The sequence below is a fragment of the Eptatretus burgeri genome, chromosome 13 (assembly GCF_056783735.1).
Source record: "Eptatretus burgeri isolate ZD-2024b chromosome 13, Ebu_testis_v1, whole genome shotgun sequence".
NCBI classification, from domain to species: Eukaryota; Metazoa; Chordata; class Myxini; order Myxiniformes; family Myxinidae; genus Eptatretus; species Eptatretus burgeri.
Genome location: NC_140973.1, coordinates 83,589,227 through 83,602,619, shown reverse-complemented (window position 1 = coordinate 83,602,619; position 13,393 = coordinate 83,589,227). Strand labels below are relative to the sequence as shown.

Sequence of the window (13,393 nt, the reverse complement as noted above, 5' to 3'; positions counted from 1 at the left end):
TTTGAGGGTAAATCCAATATGGCTGCCAAACCATGTGACCTATGATGTCATAGTTGGAGAACTTTTTGTTCCTCATGGATAGGTGATCATACCTGTAAAGTTTTTGCCTTGATCTCTTCAGCCGTTTCGGAGAAGATTATTTTTGAAGGTTTGTAAGTAAACAACAATATGGCTGCTGAACCACGTGACCAATGACATCATCAATTGTTTTCCCCTATAATTTAGCCCGAGATGACCCTCAACATTTTTCATACCGATCGGATAAAGTGTTTGATATATGCAAATATGACATCAAAACAAAGCCACTTATCGAAAAAAAAAAAAATCACACTTGTTTCCCGTGTGGAGTACCAATTCTTCACGTGTGCCAATTTTTGGCATGGAGCGCTTTCAGAGCTGGAGGTCCAAAAATTTTTTTCCAACATGGCTGCCACACCACATGACAAAAAAACTATTTTTGTATACACCGTCACGGCTTATATGAGAGCTAACACAGAACGTACAACTAGAGGGGCAGGAGAGGGAAGGGAAATACAGTGTGGAACAGAGACATGAGGAGGTCTGTGGAAGGGAGAGGGATGGGGCAGGGTACACTGGGTAAACAAGATGGACACGACAGAGACTTTCAGGAAGGAAAGCAGGGAATTTGAAGGAGGTGGGTTTGGGGTGGATTAGCGGGGGTATAAAAGATTGCGGTTTTGGTTGGGGGAAGATAAGAGATGGTGGGGAACAAGTATTTTGAAGACCTGGAGGGAGGAGTGGGATTGAAGAGAGTGTGGGAGTTTGTTCCAAAGGTGGGGAAAAAAAAGAGGAATGAAAGAGTAAAGGTGAGCAGTGATTCTTGATTTTGGTAGTTTTACCAGAAGGGGGTTGGTGGTGGACCTTGAGCACTCTGCAGAAATATTGGAGGGGGGGACATATCTCAGGCTGGGGGGGAGGACATATCTCAGACAGAGGGGAGGTGAGGCCGAAGAGGAGACGGTCGAAGACAGAAAGACCACTGACCTGCCTGCGGCGAGGGAGTGAGACAGAGACCCAATGACTCAGCCTCATCACAGAAGATGCCAATGATCCTGAATGCCTTGTTTTCCACAGCGTGAAACCGAGAAAGTTGGGAGGCAGGAGCACCAGCCAGAGGAGAGAGCAGTACTCCATCAGGCTGCAGATGAAAGCTTTGTATGTGGTCAGGAGCTCAGGTGTGCCAAGGAAGGACCTTGCATGACGGAGGATGCTCAGTCGGTGACTGTCTTTGGAGGCCAGGTCGGAAATGTGGCTTTCCCAGGAAAGATCATGGCAGATAGTGAGACCCAGAAGTTTGAATGGAAGGACTTATTCAGGGGAATTGTTGAGAAAGTAGATGGGGGGGGGGGTGTTTTCAGACGGTCCTTTCGGAAAGACATAGTGAGAGTGTGAGATTTGTCAGGATTGAAAGACATGTTCAATGTGTTGGACCAGTTTGTGATTTTGTTCATATCTGCAGAGAATGAGGAGGCTGCTGCTTGCCGATCTGAGGGATGACAGATTGTACGGCAGAGCGTGGAGTCATCAAAGAAATAGAGAGGATTTTCCAGAGAGTCAGAGAGATCATTGATGAAAACCAGAAAAAGCCTGGTTTTCGTTGATGATTTAATTTACAGAAAAAAAAAATAATTGATGAAAACTCAGAATACTGCCTTGAGGAACTCCAGCCTGGACAGGAGAGGGGATGAGAGAACTCCATTAAGGGCCACACGTTGACTGCGGTAGGAGAAGAAGTCTGTGAGCCATGAGTGGAGATGGCCTTGGATACCATTGGAAGAGAGTTTGGTGAGCAGGGCAGGGTGCCAGACTGTATCGAAGGCACACAATATGTCGAGAGGGATTATGACTTATGACATCATAATGATCATAAAAACATTCTACAGGAGTCGCCGCACCAATGGTGAAACTTTCGTGTCAATCGGATAAGCGGTTGAGAGAAAACAGAAAATTAGCATGAACAGACGTACGGACGGACAACGCAAAAACATAATGCCGCCGGTGACTTCATGACTGGAGGCATAAAAACATGACAGATCCTTTTTTTGGAAAATTTAATGTCAATTCAAGTTGAAGGAGAGCTGTGGATTCGACCCACACATGGAGTAACCCAAACTGTTAAAATTTGCCTGCAAAGTGTCTGAGACTTGAAATCAGGCTTCTTCTTTCATGTCCACCAACTGATGCCACCAGATAGGATTCCTATTTAGCGTCCATCGCAGGGACGGTGCACACATTGATGAATCGCCCTGCCTGTGAAACACCGGGATGACAGTTTATAGCCTGGTCGGGATTCGAACCCAGGCTAGACAGCTTGGCGGTGAGTCTGCGTACTTCTAGGCCATCCTGTCAGCCCCAATTTAAATCAGACCAGTTAACTCGAAAGCATACACACTTCCTCTGAGCTGTCCTGTCCGCTATTTTTATTTTATGAAATCCAGGGTATTTTGATACATCGTTCAAGATCTCTCCATCCATGTTCATAATTTGTCTGTTCTGTGTGTGCTTACTTTTTAATCAAATTGATATTGGAATGTAACTTTAACAATCCTTCATGTACATATTAGATTTAACTTATCCTACATCTGAAGTGTGCATTGTCACACTTGGAGTTCGTACACGTTCTTGGAATGAAAATGGTACCGACGAAGTAATGTGCTGTAGTCATGTTTTATGTTCATCCATTGCCATTTGTGTGACCTCCACCCAATCAAAACCAATCGGTTAACTCGTAATCGAGGCTGACCTCCTTTGACCACATGCTGATTTTGTTACAATTAACATAATCAAAGAGGAGGCATGATTGTGCACAGACAACTTACAATGGTCTGGAATGACATTGCAAAGCATCACGTGAAATACAAGTAGATTCTGGCGGGGGAAATGTGACGTGCGTCCTGTGCTGTGTGTGGTGCCAATAACATTACTTATGGCTGGGGCTCGCACCTGGGGTTCAGGTAACATATGTGCTGCATGCACATGTTTTGGCAGATTTGGGTTTGCAGTGCAAAAATGAAAACTATGTACAAGCTGTTTTTTTTAATTTTTTAATTTTAGGATCTGAGTATTGTTAGTTGTATACCATAGCCTTTTCTTTCTTTTTTTCCTTTGGATTTATTCAGGACCTTACCATCAGGATTGAATACATTGAATGTAATTTGATTTTGTTGTAGGTGTGATTTTTCCAACAATTTTTTTTTGCTTTTTTTTTCCGGCCAGGGTCCATCGAAGCATACAATGATGGAGCTTACACCAACCGAACACCCACACTTTCTAGTGCAACCATTATTTGAGGATCGCAGCAACCGGCGGCCTGTACTTGCAAATGGAGGCCGCGCTGCTTTGGGAACTTTGCCGTCCGTGCGTGCTACAAGTGAAGGAGCATCAAGCCAGATGAGTCCACCGACGAGAAAACGTACTGAGCACGACAACCCAGGCTATACAAAACCACACAAGTGTGCCCTCTCACCTGAGCAGGCGTTGAAGCAGTACGGTGCAAAATTGTCCATTTATGAACAGCAGGAGGTCCTCACTTATCCAGAAGTGTACTTTACAGGGCCTTGTGCAAAGAAACGTACAGCAGTGGCCGGTGCCACCAATAATGGGGGCTTCGACGACGATCAGGGTTCCTACTTGCACGTGCCTCATGACCACGTGGCCTACCGCTATGAGGTTCTTAAGGTTATTGGAAAGGGAAGCTTCGGGCAAGTTTTGAAGACATTTGATCACAAGGCGCAGCAGCACATAGCACTCAAGATGGTACGCAACGAAAAGCGTTTCCATAGGCAGGCTGCAGAAGAAATTCGTATTCTGGAACATCTCCGCAAGCAGGATAAAGACTGCAGCATGAACATCATCCACCTTCTTGACAGCTTCACCTTCCGTGGGCATGTGTGTATGACGTTTGAACTGCTTTCCATGAACCTGTACGAGCTCGTGAAGAAGAACAAGTTCCAGGGCTTTAGCCTGGCGCTCGTCCGCAAGTTTGCACACTCGATCCTCATGTGCCTCGATGCACTGTCCCGCAACCGAATCATTCACTGTGACCTTAAACCAGAGAATATTCTACTGAAACAGCAAGGACGCAGTGGCATCAAGGTACGTTTCAGCATAATGCAATTATTGTTGTGGTTATTAACTGTGATACTTTATCTCGAATTACTTTTTATGTAATCCACACGAGCTGAAATAACATTTGGGACGTCTCTGTAGAAATGTTGGAAAAGGGAAGTTTTGGAAATAAGAACTTAGGAGGGGTTAATGGTGTGTTTAAACTGGCAGCAGGATAGCCGACTTGATTGTCATCAGCAGGAGCATAATATGAGGAGCAGGTTGCTTTGCACGCTCCTATCGACTTTTCCACTTCACAATGGGTCTGATTGGCCAACATGTTCCTCAAACTTGACGTCAGGGGAGATTTTCCGTACAATTTGTGCATTGCTCGCTCCCCAAGTTAATGCTTGGGCGACGAGACTCACAGCCGCGTTGACCTATCATTAAACATCCCATGTGTGTTCTGGTGTTATGATTTTCATCGGAAACATTGCAATCGGTTGCTCCTTTTGATCACCCGATTTGTTTAATTTGCTGCTTTAATAAACGACGCTCGATGAGAAGAGCGCAGAGACATGTACGGTCATGGATTACAGACATATTGAACTAGTTCACAAACGGCGCATGATGTGCAAATGGCACACGAAACCAAACCTACTAAGCCTGTTAATTAAACGAGGAAAACGATCTTCTCATTCGCTGAAAAGAACCTGCCGCTAATGTATCCGTCATAGAGTGAAAACAACCTGCGGTTCAGCGATAGGTGCACCAGAATTGAGCTGCCGTTGCCACTCGGACAGGTTCTTGGGAGCATGCTTCACAACGATGCAATAATGGCAACCTGCTCATAAGTTGGCCATCCTGCTCCCAGCCTATACCAAGCTTGAGAGTAAGGGGAGGAAAAGGAAATCTGGATTAATTGTGCAAATTAATTCAAATACTACTACGTGTTACGTTGCATCACCGAAGCGTCCACTCGAGACGTTTCATTTTCCAATCTTTTGTAAATTCTTGTCAATGTTGAATTCCAGCAGCGTTAGTTATGAGTGACTTTAATTACAATGGACGGGAGCTTTCCATTGGACTTACTAGTTTTTAAATGAACTTCATTTTTATGAACTGTAATCGGAGATCAAACCAGTGAATGATGTCCTCCGAGAGGCCAGTCAATAAGTAACCTTAATCTGGTGATATAAATTCAAGAATGTAATGTGTGTAGTTGTAGACGGCATATGTTATATCTATGGGTAAGGGTCATGTTTTGCCTCTTTTAGATCTGGCAACATTGAGCGTATGACATCAGTAGAGCAGTTCCAAGACTGCGGCTCCCTTAGAAGCATGCACCAGGGACAAGCAACGTTGTGTCATCCGTTTCTTGGGAAGTGAGGGTGTGAATCCCAGTGGAATCCATCGCAGAATGAAGATGTAATATGGTGATGCAGGTTTATCGCTGCAGCAGGTGTACGACTGGGACAGTAAGTTTAAATGTGCAGTGTCTAGTGTGGCAGACGCTGCTCGCTCGGGCCAGCCTCACACAGTCGACACACCAGAAGTGGTCACAGGAGTTGAACGTTTGCTAAGGGAAAATCGTCAAATTACACTGCATGAAGTGGTCTCCGAATTGAACATTAGCCATGGTTCAGTACAACATATCATTCACAACGAGCTGGGGTTCCACAAAGTGGCCACAAGTTGGGTGCCGAGACAACTCACACCTGAACTGAAAGAACTCCACATTTAAACTTCCTGTCACAGTCGTACACCTGCTGCAGCGATAAACCTGCATCACCATATTGCATCTTCATTCTGCAATGGATTTCACTGGGATTCACACCCTCACTTCCCAAGAAACGGATGACACAACGTTGCTCCTCCCTGGTGCATGCTTCCAAGGAAGCCACCATCTTAGAACTGCTCAACTGACATCATACACTCAATGTTGCCAGATCAAAAATGGGCAAAAGATGGCTCTTACCCATAGATATAACATCTGTCATCTACAACTACACACATTACATTCTCGAATTTGTATCGCCATTTTAAGGTTACTAATTGACTGTCCCTCATAAGTATTGTGTCTCCTGTTAGCTCGACCAGCTGGAATGAAAACGTGTTGAATGGACCTTCGGCTGGTGAATGAATTTTCCCACTTTAAGCACAAGACCAAATTGTCATTGCTGTTAATGGATCTGTTCCATCGCGTTATTTCCTGGATGGCAGTTTTAACAGAAGGTGCTCGTGTGAGATTTCATTGCCTTTTACCTTCGAATCTCTTGATAGTCATGAAATGAAATAATAAACAAATTGAATTTGAAGTCACATGTCCTTCTGAGGCATTATCTCGCATTCAAAGTGCCTTCGTGGTTTAACCCAGAATACTCTGTCATTGTGGTTCGGTCACTAAAGGGAACTCCACCGGTGAAAGGTTTATTCCAGAAAACTTGCTGTGACTATTCAAAGGATGAAGCATTTCTGTTTCTATTCACAAGATAGCTGTCAGCATTAGTTTGTGACAGAAAGGAGATTCGCCTGTTCGGTTGGAGAATGTGCTATTGTGTAGATGGGGGGAGCAGGGGAGAGTGGAGTGGTGAATGGGATCGGAATGTGACGTTGGGTTTCATTGATGTCTCATCACCCATACAGGTCATCGACTTTGGCTCCAGTTGTTTTGAGCACCAGCGTGTGTACACCTACATTCAGTCCCGCTTTTATCGTGCGCCCGAGGTCATCCTGGGGGCACGCTACGGTTTGGCAATCGACGTCTGGTCTCTGGGCTGCATATTGGCCGAGTTGCTTACAGGAACTCCTTTGCTACCTGGAGAGGATGAAGCCGACCAGTTTGCCTGCGCTGTTGAACTCTTGGGAATGCCTTCTGCACGCCTCCTGGATCAAGGAAAGCGATCACGGAACTTTGTAAGCTCCCGCGGCTATCCACGCTACTGCACAGTCAACACACTGACAGATGGCTCTGTGGTACTTAAGGGAGGGCGGTCACGCCGTGGAAAGCCTCGTGGGCCGCCGGCCAGTCGTGACTTGTCTGCAGCTCTCAAAGGATGCGATGACCAGCTCTTCTTGGATTTCCTGAAGGGCTGTCTGCAGTGGGATCCCACTATGCGGCTGACTCCAGCCCAGGCACTCCGCCACGCATGGCTTCGACGTAGGTTACCAAAACCACCCTCTGCAGAGCGGGTCCCGATCCCAAGCCCACGGCCGCACAGTTCTCGCCCAGCCCCCTCAGATGCTATGGGTAGGTTACCACCTGGGCCCGGGGGTCCTTTGGGCAAAGTCAGGATGAACGGAAACCGACCGGGTGGAAATCAGAGTCCTGCCTGCCAGCACAAGACTGTGTTGCCCAAAATAAGCTGAAGGGGTTGAGCGTTCCACAGCTCCACCGGAGAGCATCAACGGTTTGCACCACTGAAGCAGGAGATGTAGCAATTTATATTTCCTTCAAGCCAGACTCTGGATTGGTAGGGCATATTGCTATCGAGCTGTTTCGAAACTGTGGCATACAATATCGGTTTTAATTTAAAACTTTTATTTGGACTGGATTCCAGCCTTGTACAAAATGTCAATTTGAATTGATGGGTACTTGAAACAGCTTGGCCTTTACTTTCACAATGGGTTGAGTGTCGCCATTTTGCTTGAAGAAGTGCAAAAGCATCCATGGCACGTTTTTATTGGGACCAACGATGGAACTTTGTTCCAAAAAGTGTACATTATCTTAAGGTAAATTTGTCCTGCACAGGTGTAGAGCTTCTTCTTCTTCTTCTTTTTTCCCCCTCAGCTCAGTTACACTATGTGGTATCAGATACACAGTTGTATGTAGTTTTCAAATGCTCCGTGCGTGCCTTAAAATTGATTCTTAGTTGCCATGACGTATACAAAAAAATGTACGTTCCACTTATGCAATAGTGACGACTTTATCGTCATCTGGAATCGAATGGTCAGTGCAGTTTTACTTTGGCACCATTGATCGTTAATATTATTATTGTTAATAACACACATTTCACGATGATTCTTGGTGACTTCAAAGCCAAAGTTAAGGCGAATTTATTGGAACAGGGTTTGTTTGTTTTTCCTGTTGTAGCTATTTGAAATTTGATGTTTGTAATGGAACTTGGCAAGCACAATTATTTAAACTTGTTTGAAAACACGATGCCAGCAGACACCTGGCAAGCTCAAGTAAAGGCCTGCCTGTTAAATCACAAATGCTGGGTGTTGGGATATTTTACAATGTGATGTTTAAATGTAAATGTGAACCATTTTTTAATTTTTTTAAAGAAAATATTGGTACAGTGATGCTGTTGTTAAAATAAATGTTAAGTTATTTCCACACACTTGACCATCGAGTGTCCTTTTTGTGTCGTTTAAACGTATGCGGGGAAAGCGAAGGCTTGTGGAATGTCAGAATTAAGAATCTGGATATTTTGGGCAAATCTAGAAACCAGAGAGTGCTCAGTCTGCTGTTTTATTATAACTCCAACTCAGCCACAGATGAAGGACACCTTTCAGAGGCAGACGTTACCATTTGTCACCATGTTTTGGATTATGGAGAGGGGATTTAAAGTACTGATCTCAAGCAAATCAGATTTTGGACTTTGGCTCAACGAAGGACGGACTGGCAATGATTGCATTATCTTGTCTCTTTATATCTTCAAAGCCAATGAAAGAGCTTGCAATAAAATCGCACGACACATCAAGTACACACCAATTTGATATACTGTTGGACCCCATCATTGCAGGGGATCTATTCCAGAAAAATACCACAAATATCCTGGCATTGGGTTTTTTTTGTTGGTTTTTTTTACATGGTTGAGGCTCATGGAAGAGTGATAACACTGAACAAATCAGGACACAACATAAAGGGAACAGCAGGGTGGAGGGAGAAAGTAGACTGAGATGGACAAACAAGGAATGCAGGCAACAATGAGGGTTAACGGAGAACACAAAGGGTGAACAATATGGATACATTAGTAAAATGGTGTTTGACCTGTTTGTGATTTTGTCAAGGTCTGAGGAGAGGGAAGAGGCTGTTGCCTGTTTGTCAGAAGGATGGGAGATGTCATGGCAGAGTGTGGAGTCATTGGCAAAGAGATAAAGAGGATTTTCCAGAGAGTCAGTGAAATCATTGATGAAGATTAAGAATAATATGGGGCCTAGTACACTGTCTTGGGGTACTCCAGTCTTGACAGGGAGAGGAGATAAAAGGGTTCTACTGAGAGACGCACGTTGACTACGAAAGGGGACGAAGTCAGAAATCCAAGAGTGGAGTTGGCTTTTGATTCCATAGGCAGACAGTTTGGAGAGCAAGACATAATATCACACTGTATTGAAAGCTTGAGATATGTCCAGAGAGACAGCCCTGATCTAGTGTCTGGTATTGAGGGCTTCCACCACTGTTGGGAGAGTTGAAGCAGTATGTCCAAGGTATAGTGATCAGGTCTGAATCTGAATTGATGATCTGAGATGATGTTGGAGAAAAGGAATGATTTTATGTCAACTGTGATGTTGGATTCCATGACCTTGCTGATAATTGGAAGTAAGCTAATTGGGCTGTATTTGAGGGGATCCATTTTTGCACCTTTTTTATGTGATGTTGGCTGATGTCTAAGGCCAAACAAAAAAAGGAGTTTGTTTCCGGTTTCCTACTGACCCATTGCTTTTATATGCGACCCTACGATTTTTGTTGACAATTTGGACTCGGGCGCCGCCATTTTGAATCCCGTGTGTTACGTCAGTGAGAGTTTCAAAATGGCGGCACCCGAGTCAAACGCGCACGAGGACTGCTTTGTGGATCGGTCTTTTCACGGTTAGTTTCACCTATTGTGGTGGTGACTGTGGTGGTGATAGTGATGGTGATGGTGGTGATTTGGTGGTGTGGTGATAGTGGTGTGGTGGTGGTAGTGGTGTGTTGGAGGTGGGTGATGACCAAGCCATTACTCATCTTTGCCATGTGTCCCAGGACCACTTGTTGTTGGAGTCATTTGTAAGGACTGCTATGCAAGCATCCACATCATCTGGGACTGTATGAACAGCCCAGAAAAGGATTGATAAAGGCCAGTTCAAAGGGTCTGTGAGAAGGCGTACGGCCTGTCATGATAGGAGGAGTTGCCCCCAGCAGCCAGAAAAGACAGAGGGCCATCTTGGGCCAAGAAGATGTCGGGCTATTAGGTCATGTGGAGGTGGGTGGGTTAGTTCAGTTTCGTTGTGCAGATCACCAATCTAAACGAAATTCACCCTGTACATTCATGAGAACACACCATTGAAATTCCTGCTTGTTTCCATATGCACAAGTTGACACACCGACAGTTATGACCATTTGAAATTACCACCGTGAAGTGGGTGTGGCATGCTTGTAATCGCGGAGGAAACGACCAGGAAGCAACAAATCAAGATGGCAGCGCCCATGGTTGTCGTGTGATTGAGTGATTTTTGGTCTTTCAACAACTAAATATGCGTTGTTTCATACACTTGGGTGGGGAGGATGACGAGAAAGTGACGCAATTCACGGATAAGAACTGGCGTAAGGTATGGGAGTGTGCGAAGGCTTGGTGCGATGCCACAGATAGTGAAACTATCAACAAATGCCGTTTGCTGGCTGATCGAATTATGAAACTGCTGCCAATGACTGATCCTCCTGTGGATGCCAGCTGTCACCAGTTCTGCTATGCGTCGTTTTGTAACAAGGATCATATAAAATGCGCTGAAGTCAGGAAAAGGAAATCAGAAGCCAGCACTACTGCAGTTTCTGTGAGAGCCAGTAAGGTGGTGGGCGGACTAGAAGAAGAGGGGCACTCATACCACAAAATACGTAGAAAATCCCTCAGAACCTCTGTAGAAAGGGTGGCTGGCAAATCAGCTGGTGCACTGCCAAGAATTTGTATCATATGCCAGAAAAAGACAAATTCATCCGTGTCAAAGGAAAATCTCAACGTGATCAGTTGTCCCTGGCAGAAACACAGGATGGAGGAAAGCTGAGGGAAACTGCTGAGCAGAGGAGAGATGAACGTGATGTGAGAATAATGACAACTATAAAGGATAAAGACTGTGTGGCTGGCGCTGGCAGTTTGTTATCACCGTAAATGTTATTACGAGAATGTGAATGACACATACTACAGACAGAGTGAAAGTAAACTCCAAACTCAGAAAGTGAACTATGACTCAACATGACATTTTCTGTGATAAAGTAATCCAGATAAGACTCATTGATGGAAAGCAATCTATACATATGAAGAAGTTGTGTGAGATGTTCAATGACCTACTCAGAGTATGCGAAGGTCAGGATAAGGACAGCTACCAGGCAACAAGACTGAAGAAAAGACTGCAGGAACGGTACCCAGACATGATTTTCTATCGTCCACCAAAAATGTCTGAGAGTGAAGTGGTGTAGATGAAGGACATTGATATTGATTCCATTGCTCAGGCTGCTGTTGTAGACAGTAGCTCGACAACAGAAACAGAGTCAACTCCAGAGGATGAAGCCAGCCAGGGTCCACAACAGGGTGACTCAGGCCTCAATTTACTTGTTCTATACACAGGAGCACTCATGGTGAGGGATGACCTGAACTAACACCAAAGTGTGGACATTACATGGCCACCACTTGCTCCTGACTTCGACATTTCAAATGCTGAAAGAGCCGTCCCTGTTGCATTGTACAACCTTGTTGCATGGATTGTGGGCCTGTCAGAGAAGCCAACCCTGGAGAAATTTGTGGAACTCCCACGGCATATTCATCTGAAAATGCTCTCTGTTCTTCAAGACGTTGTTTCTATAGCGTCAAGGGGTCAGACGTTTACTCCGAAGTCCTATGCATTGGGCCCGACTGTGAAACGTTGGACTGGTTCTACTCGACTGTTAGGACTGCTCAACAAGCTATAAAGTCTCGGTCAGTACAACACAGGCGTTGGAAACCGCTTTGGCACTGTTGCAGATTGATCAGGAGGGAAAACTGCCCTCAAACTGCCTCAGAAATGTACCGACAATATTTGTGTACGATAGCATCCATTTCAGTGTGGAGACCCTCGCCGGTCATGGGACCACTAACCACACCAATGGATTGATGATACAAGACGCACCCTCTGAGCCGATTCAGCACACTCGTCCAGTGACTCCAATTAGCCATCGTCAGCGGTCATTAGTTGGTGACACGCCACCCATTCTCAAGTATGGTAAGGGACCACAGCCTTTTACAGTTGTGACATTGACATCAGTCCGTCACAAGAGGACGGGCTATCGCTGGATGTGCTCTATTACACAATGAAAACGGTCCAGAAAACGGACGGGCGGTTGCCGGCATGGACTGGGTACAACACCCTCCTCCATCGGGATGAAGAGTTGACCAAGTCAGCCATCATCTACCTTCCCGTGATCAAGGCATCACCCACGGAACTGGACACCGTTTACACGGTCCTACGCCAAAGCATCGATATGGCTGATAAACTGGAATGTGAAGAAGTAGTTCTCGTCTTCGACCTTGCGATCTCCAGTAAGGCGCAGGAGATTCGTTGGTTGCACCCGGAGTTGACAGAAAGGTTGGTAATTCGTCTCGGTGTATTCCACCAACACATGAGCTTCCTCGGCGTGATCGGAAAAAGATTTAGAGACGCAGGTCTGCTCGACCTCAGCATAGAGTCTGGTATTGTTGCTCAGCGTTCTGCAAATTCAGTAATAAATGGCCACCACTATAACAGGAGTCTGCGCTGTCACAAGCTCGTCTACGAAGCACGAGGAAGACTATGCTTCGAGGCATTCATGGACTCCCTCGCAGAGGAGACGCGTGTGCGATTCGAGAGGTGTATAGAGCGTCTCCAGGAAACGTTTCCGACTCCGTTGTTCGAACAGTTACTGTCATCGGAAGAGGTCTCGGAAATGTTCACACGCTACAGTGACTTCAGACAGCAGCAATGTACAGCGAGCAAAACATTTGCATTCTGGTGCTCCTATTTGGAAATGGTGGAGCAAGCACTAGAGCTTATAGGGGTAACTCGTACTTCGAACTGGCCGAAACACCTTGCGATTCGGAGAGCGTCAATGCCCTGGTACTTTGTGTACGATCACCTAAACTATGCAAGGTGCTTACCCGTTTACTGGCTGGAAATGGCCGGACAAGAGCACTCCCACCCAGACACCTATCAAGCGTGCATGAACGGCAAATGGACTGCCCAACGGCATACTCGTTATGGATTTAGTCGTGTTGCGTGTGATCAGATCATAGAGCAGACTTTAAATAGGGACAGCAAGACCAGTGGAGGCATCATTGGTTACATGCAGAAAAGCACAGCTGTGAAGAAGTGGATCCTGTCCCAACCAGCACATGCG

General features: G+C 45.5%; 1 protein-coding gene across 1 annotated transcript in view; it reads left to right on the top strand.

Annotated features, from left to right (window-relative positions):
- Window positions 1-8,409, top strand: part of LOC147014931 (uncharacterized) — a 38,659-nt gene extending 30,250 nt beyond the window's left edge. The window contains exons 4-5 of the mRNA XM_085853429.1: window positions 3,238-4,116; window positions 6,715-8,409. Of these exons, the coding sequence (XP_085709555.1) occupies window positions 3,238-4,116; window positions 6,715-7,437 (1,602 nt within the window). The 3' untranslated portion in view covers window positions 7,438-8,409. The remainder of the gene's footprint in view (window positions 1-3,237; window positions 4,117-6,714) is intronic.
- The last annotated feature ends 4,984 nt before the right edge of the window (window positions 8,410-13,393 follow it).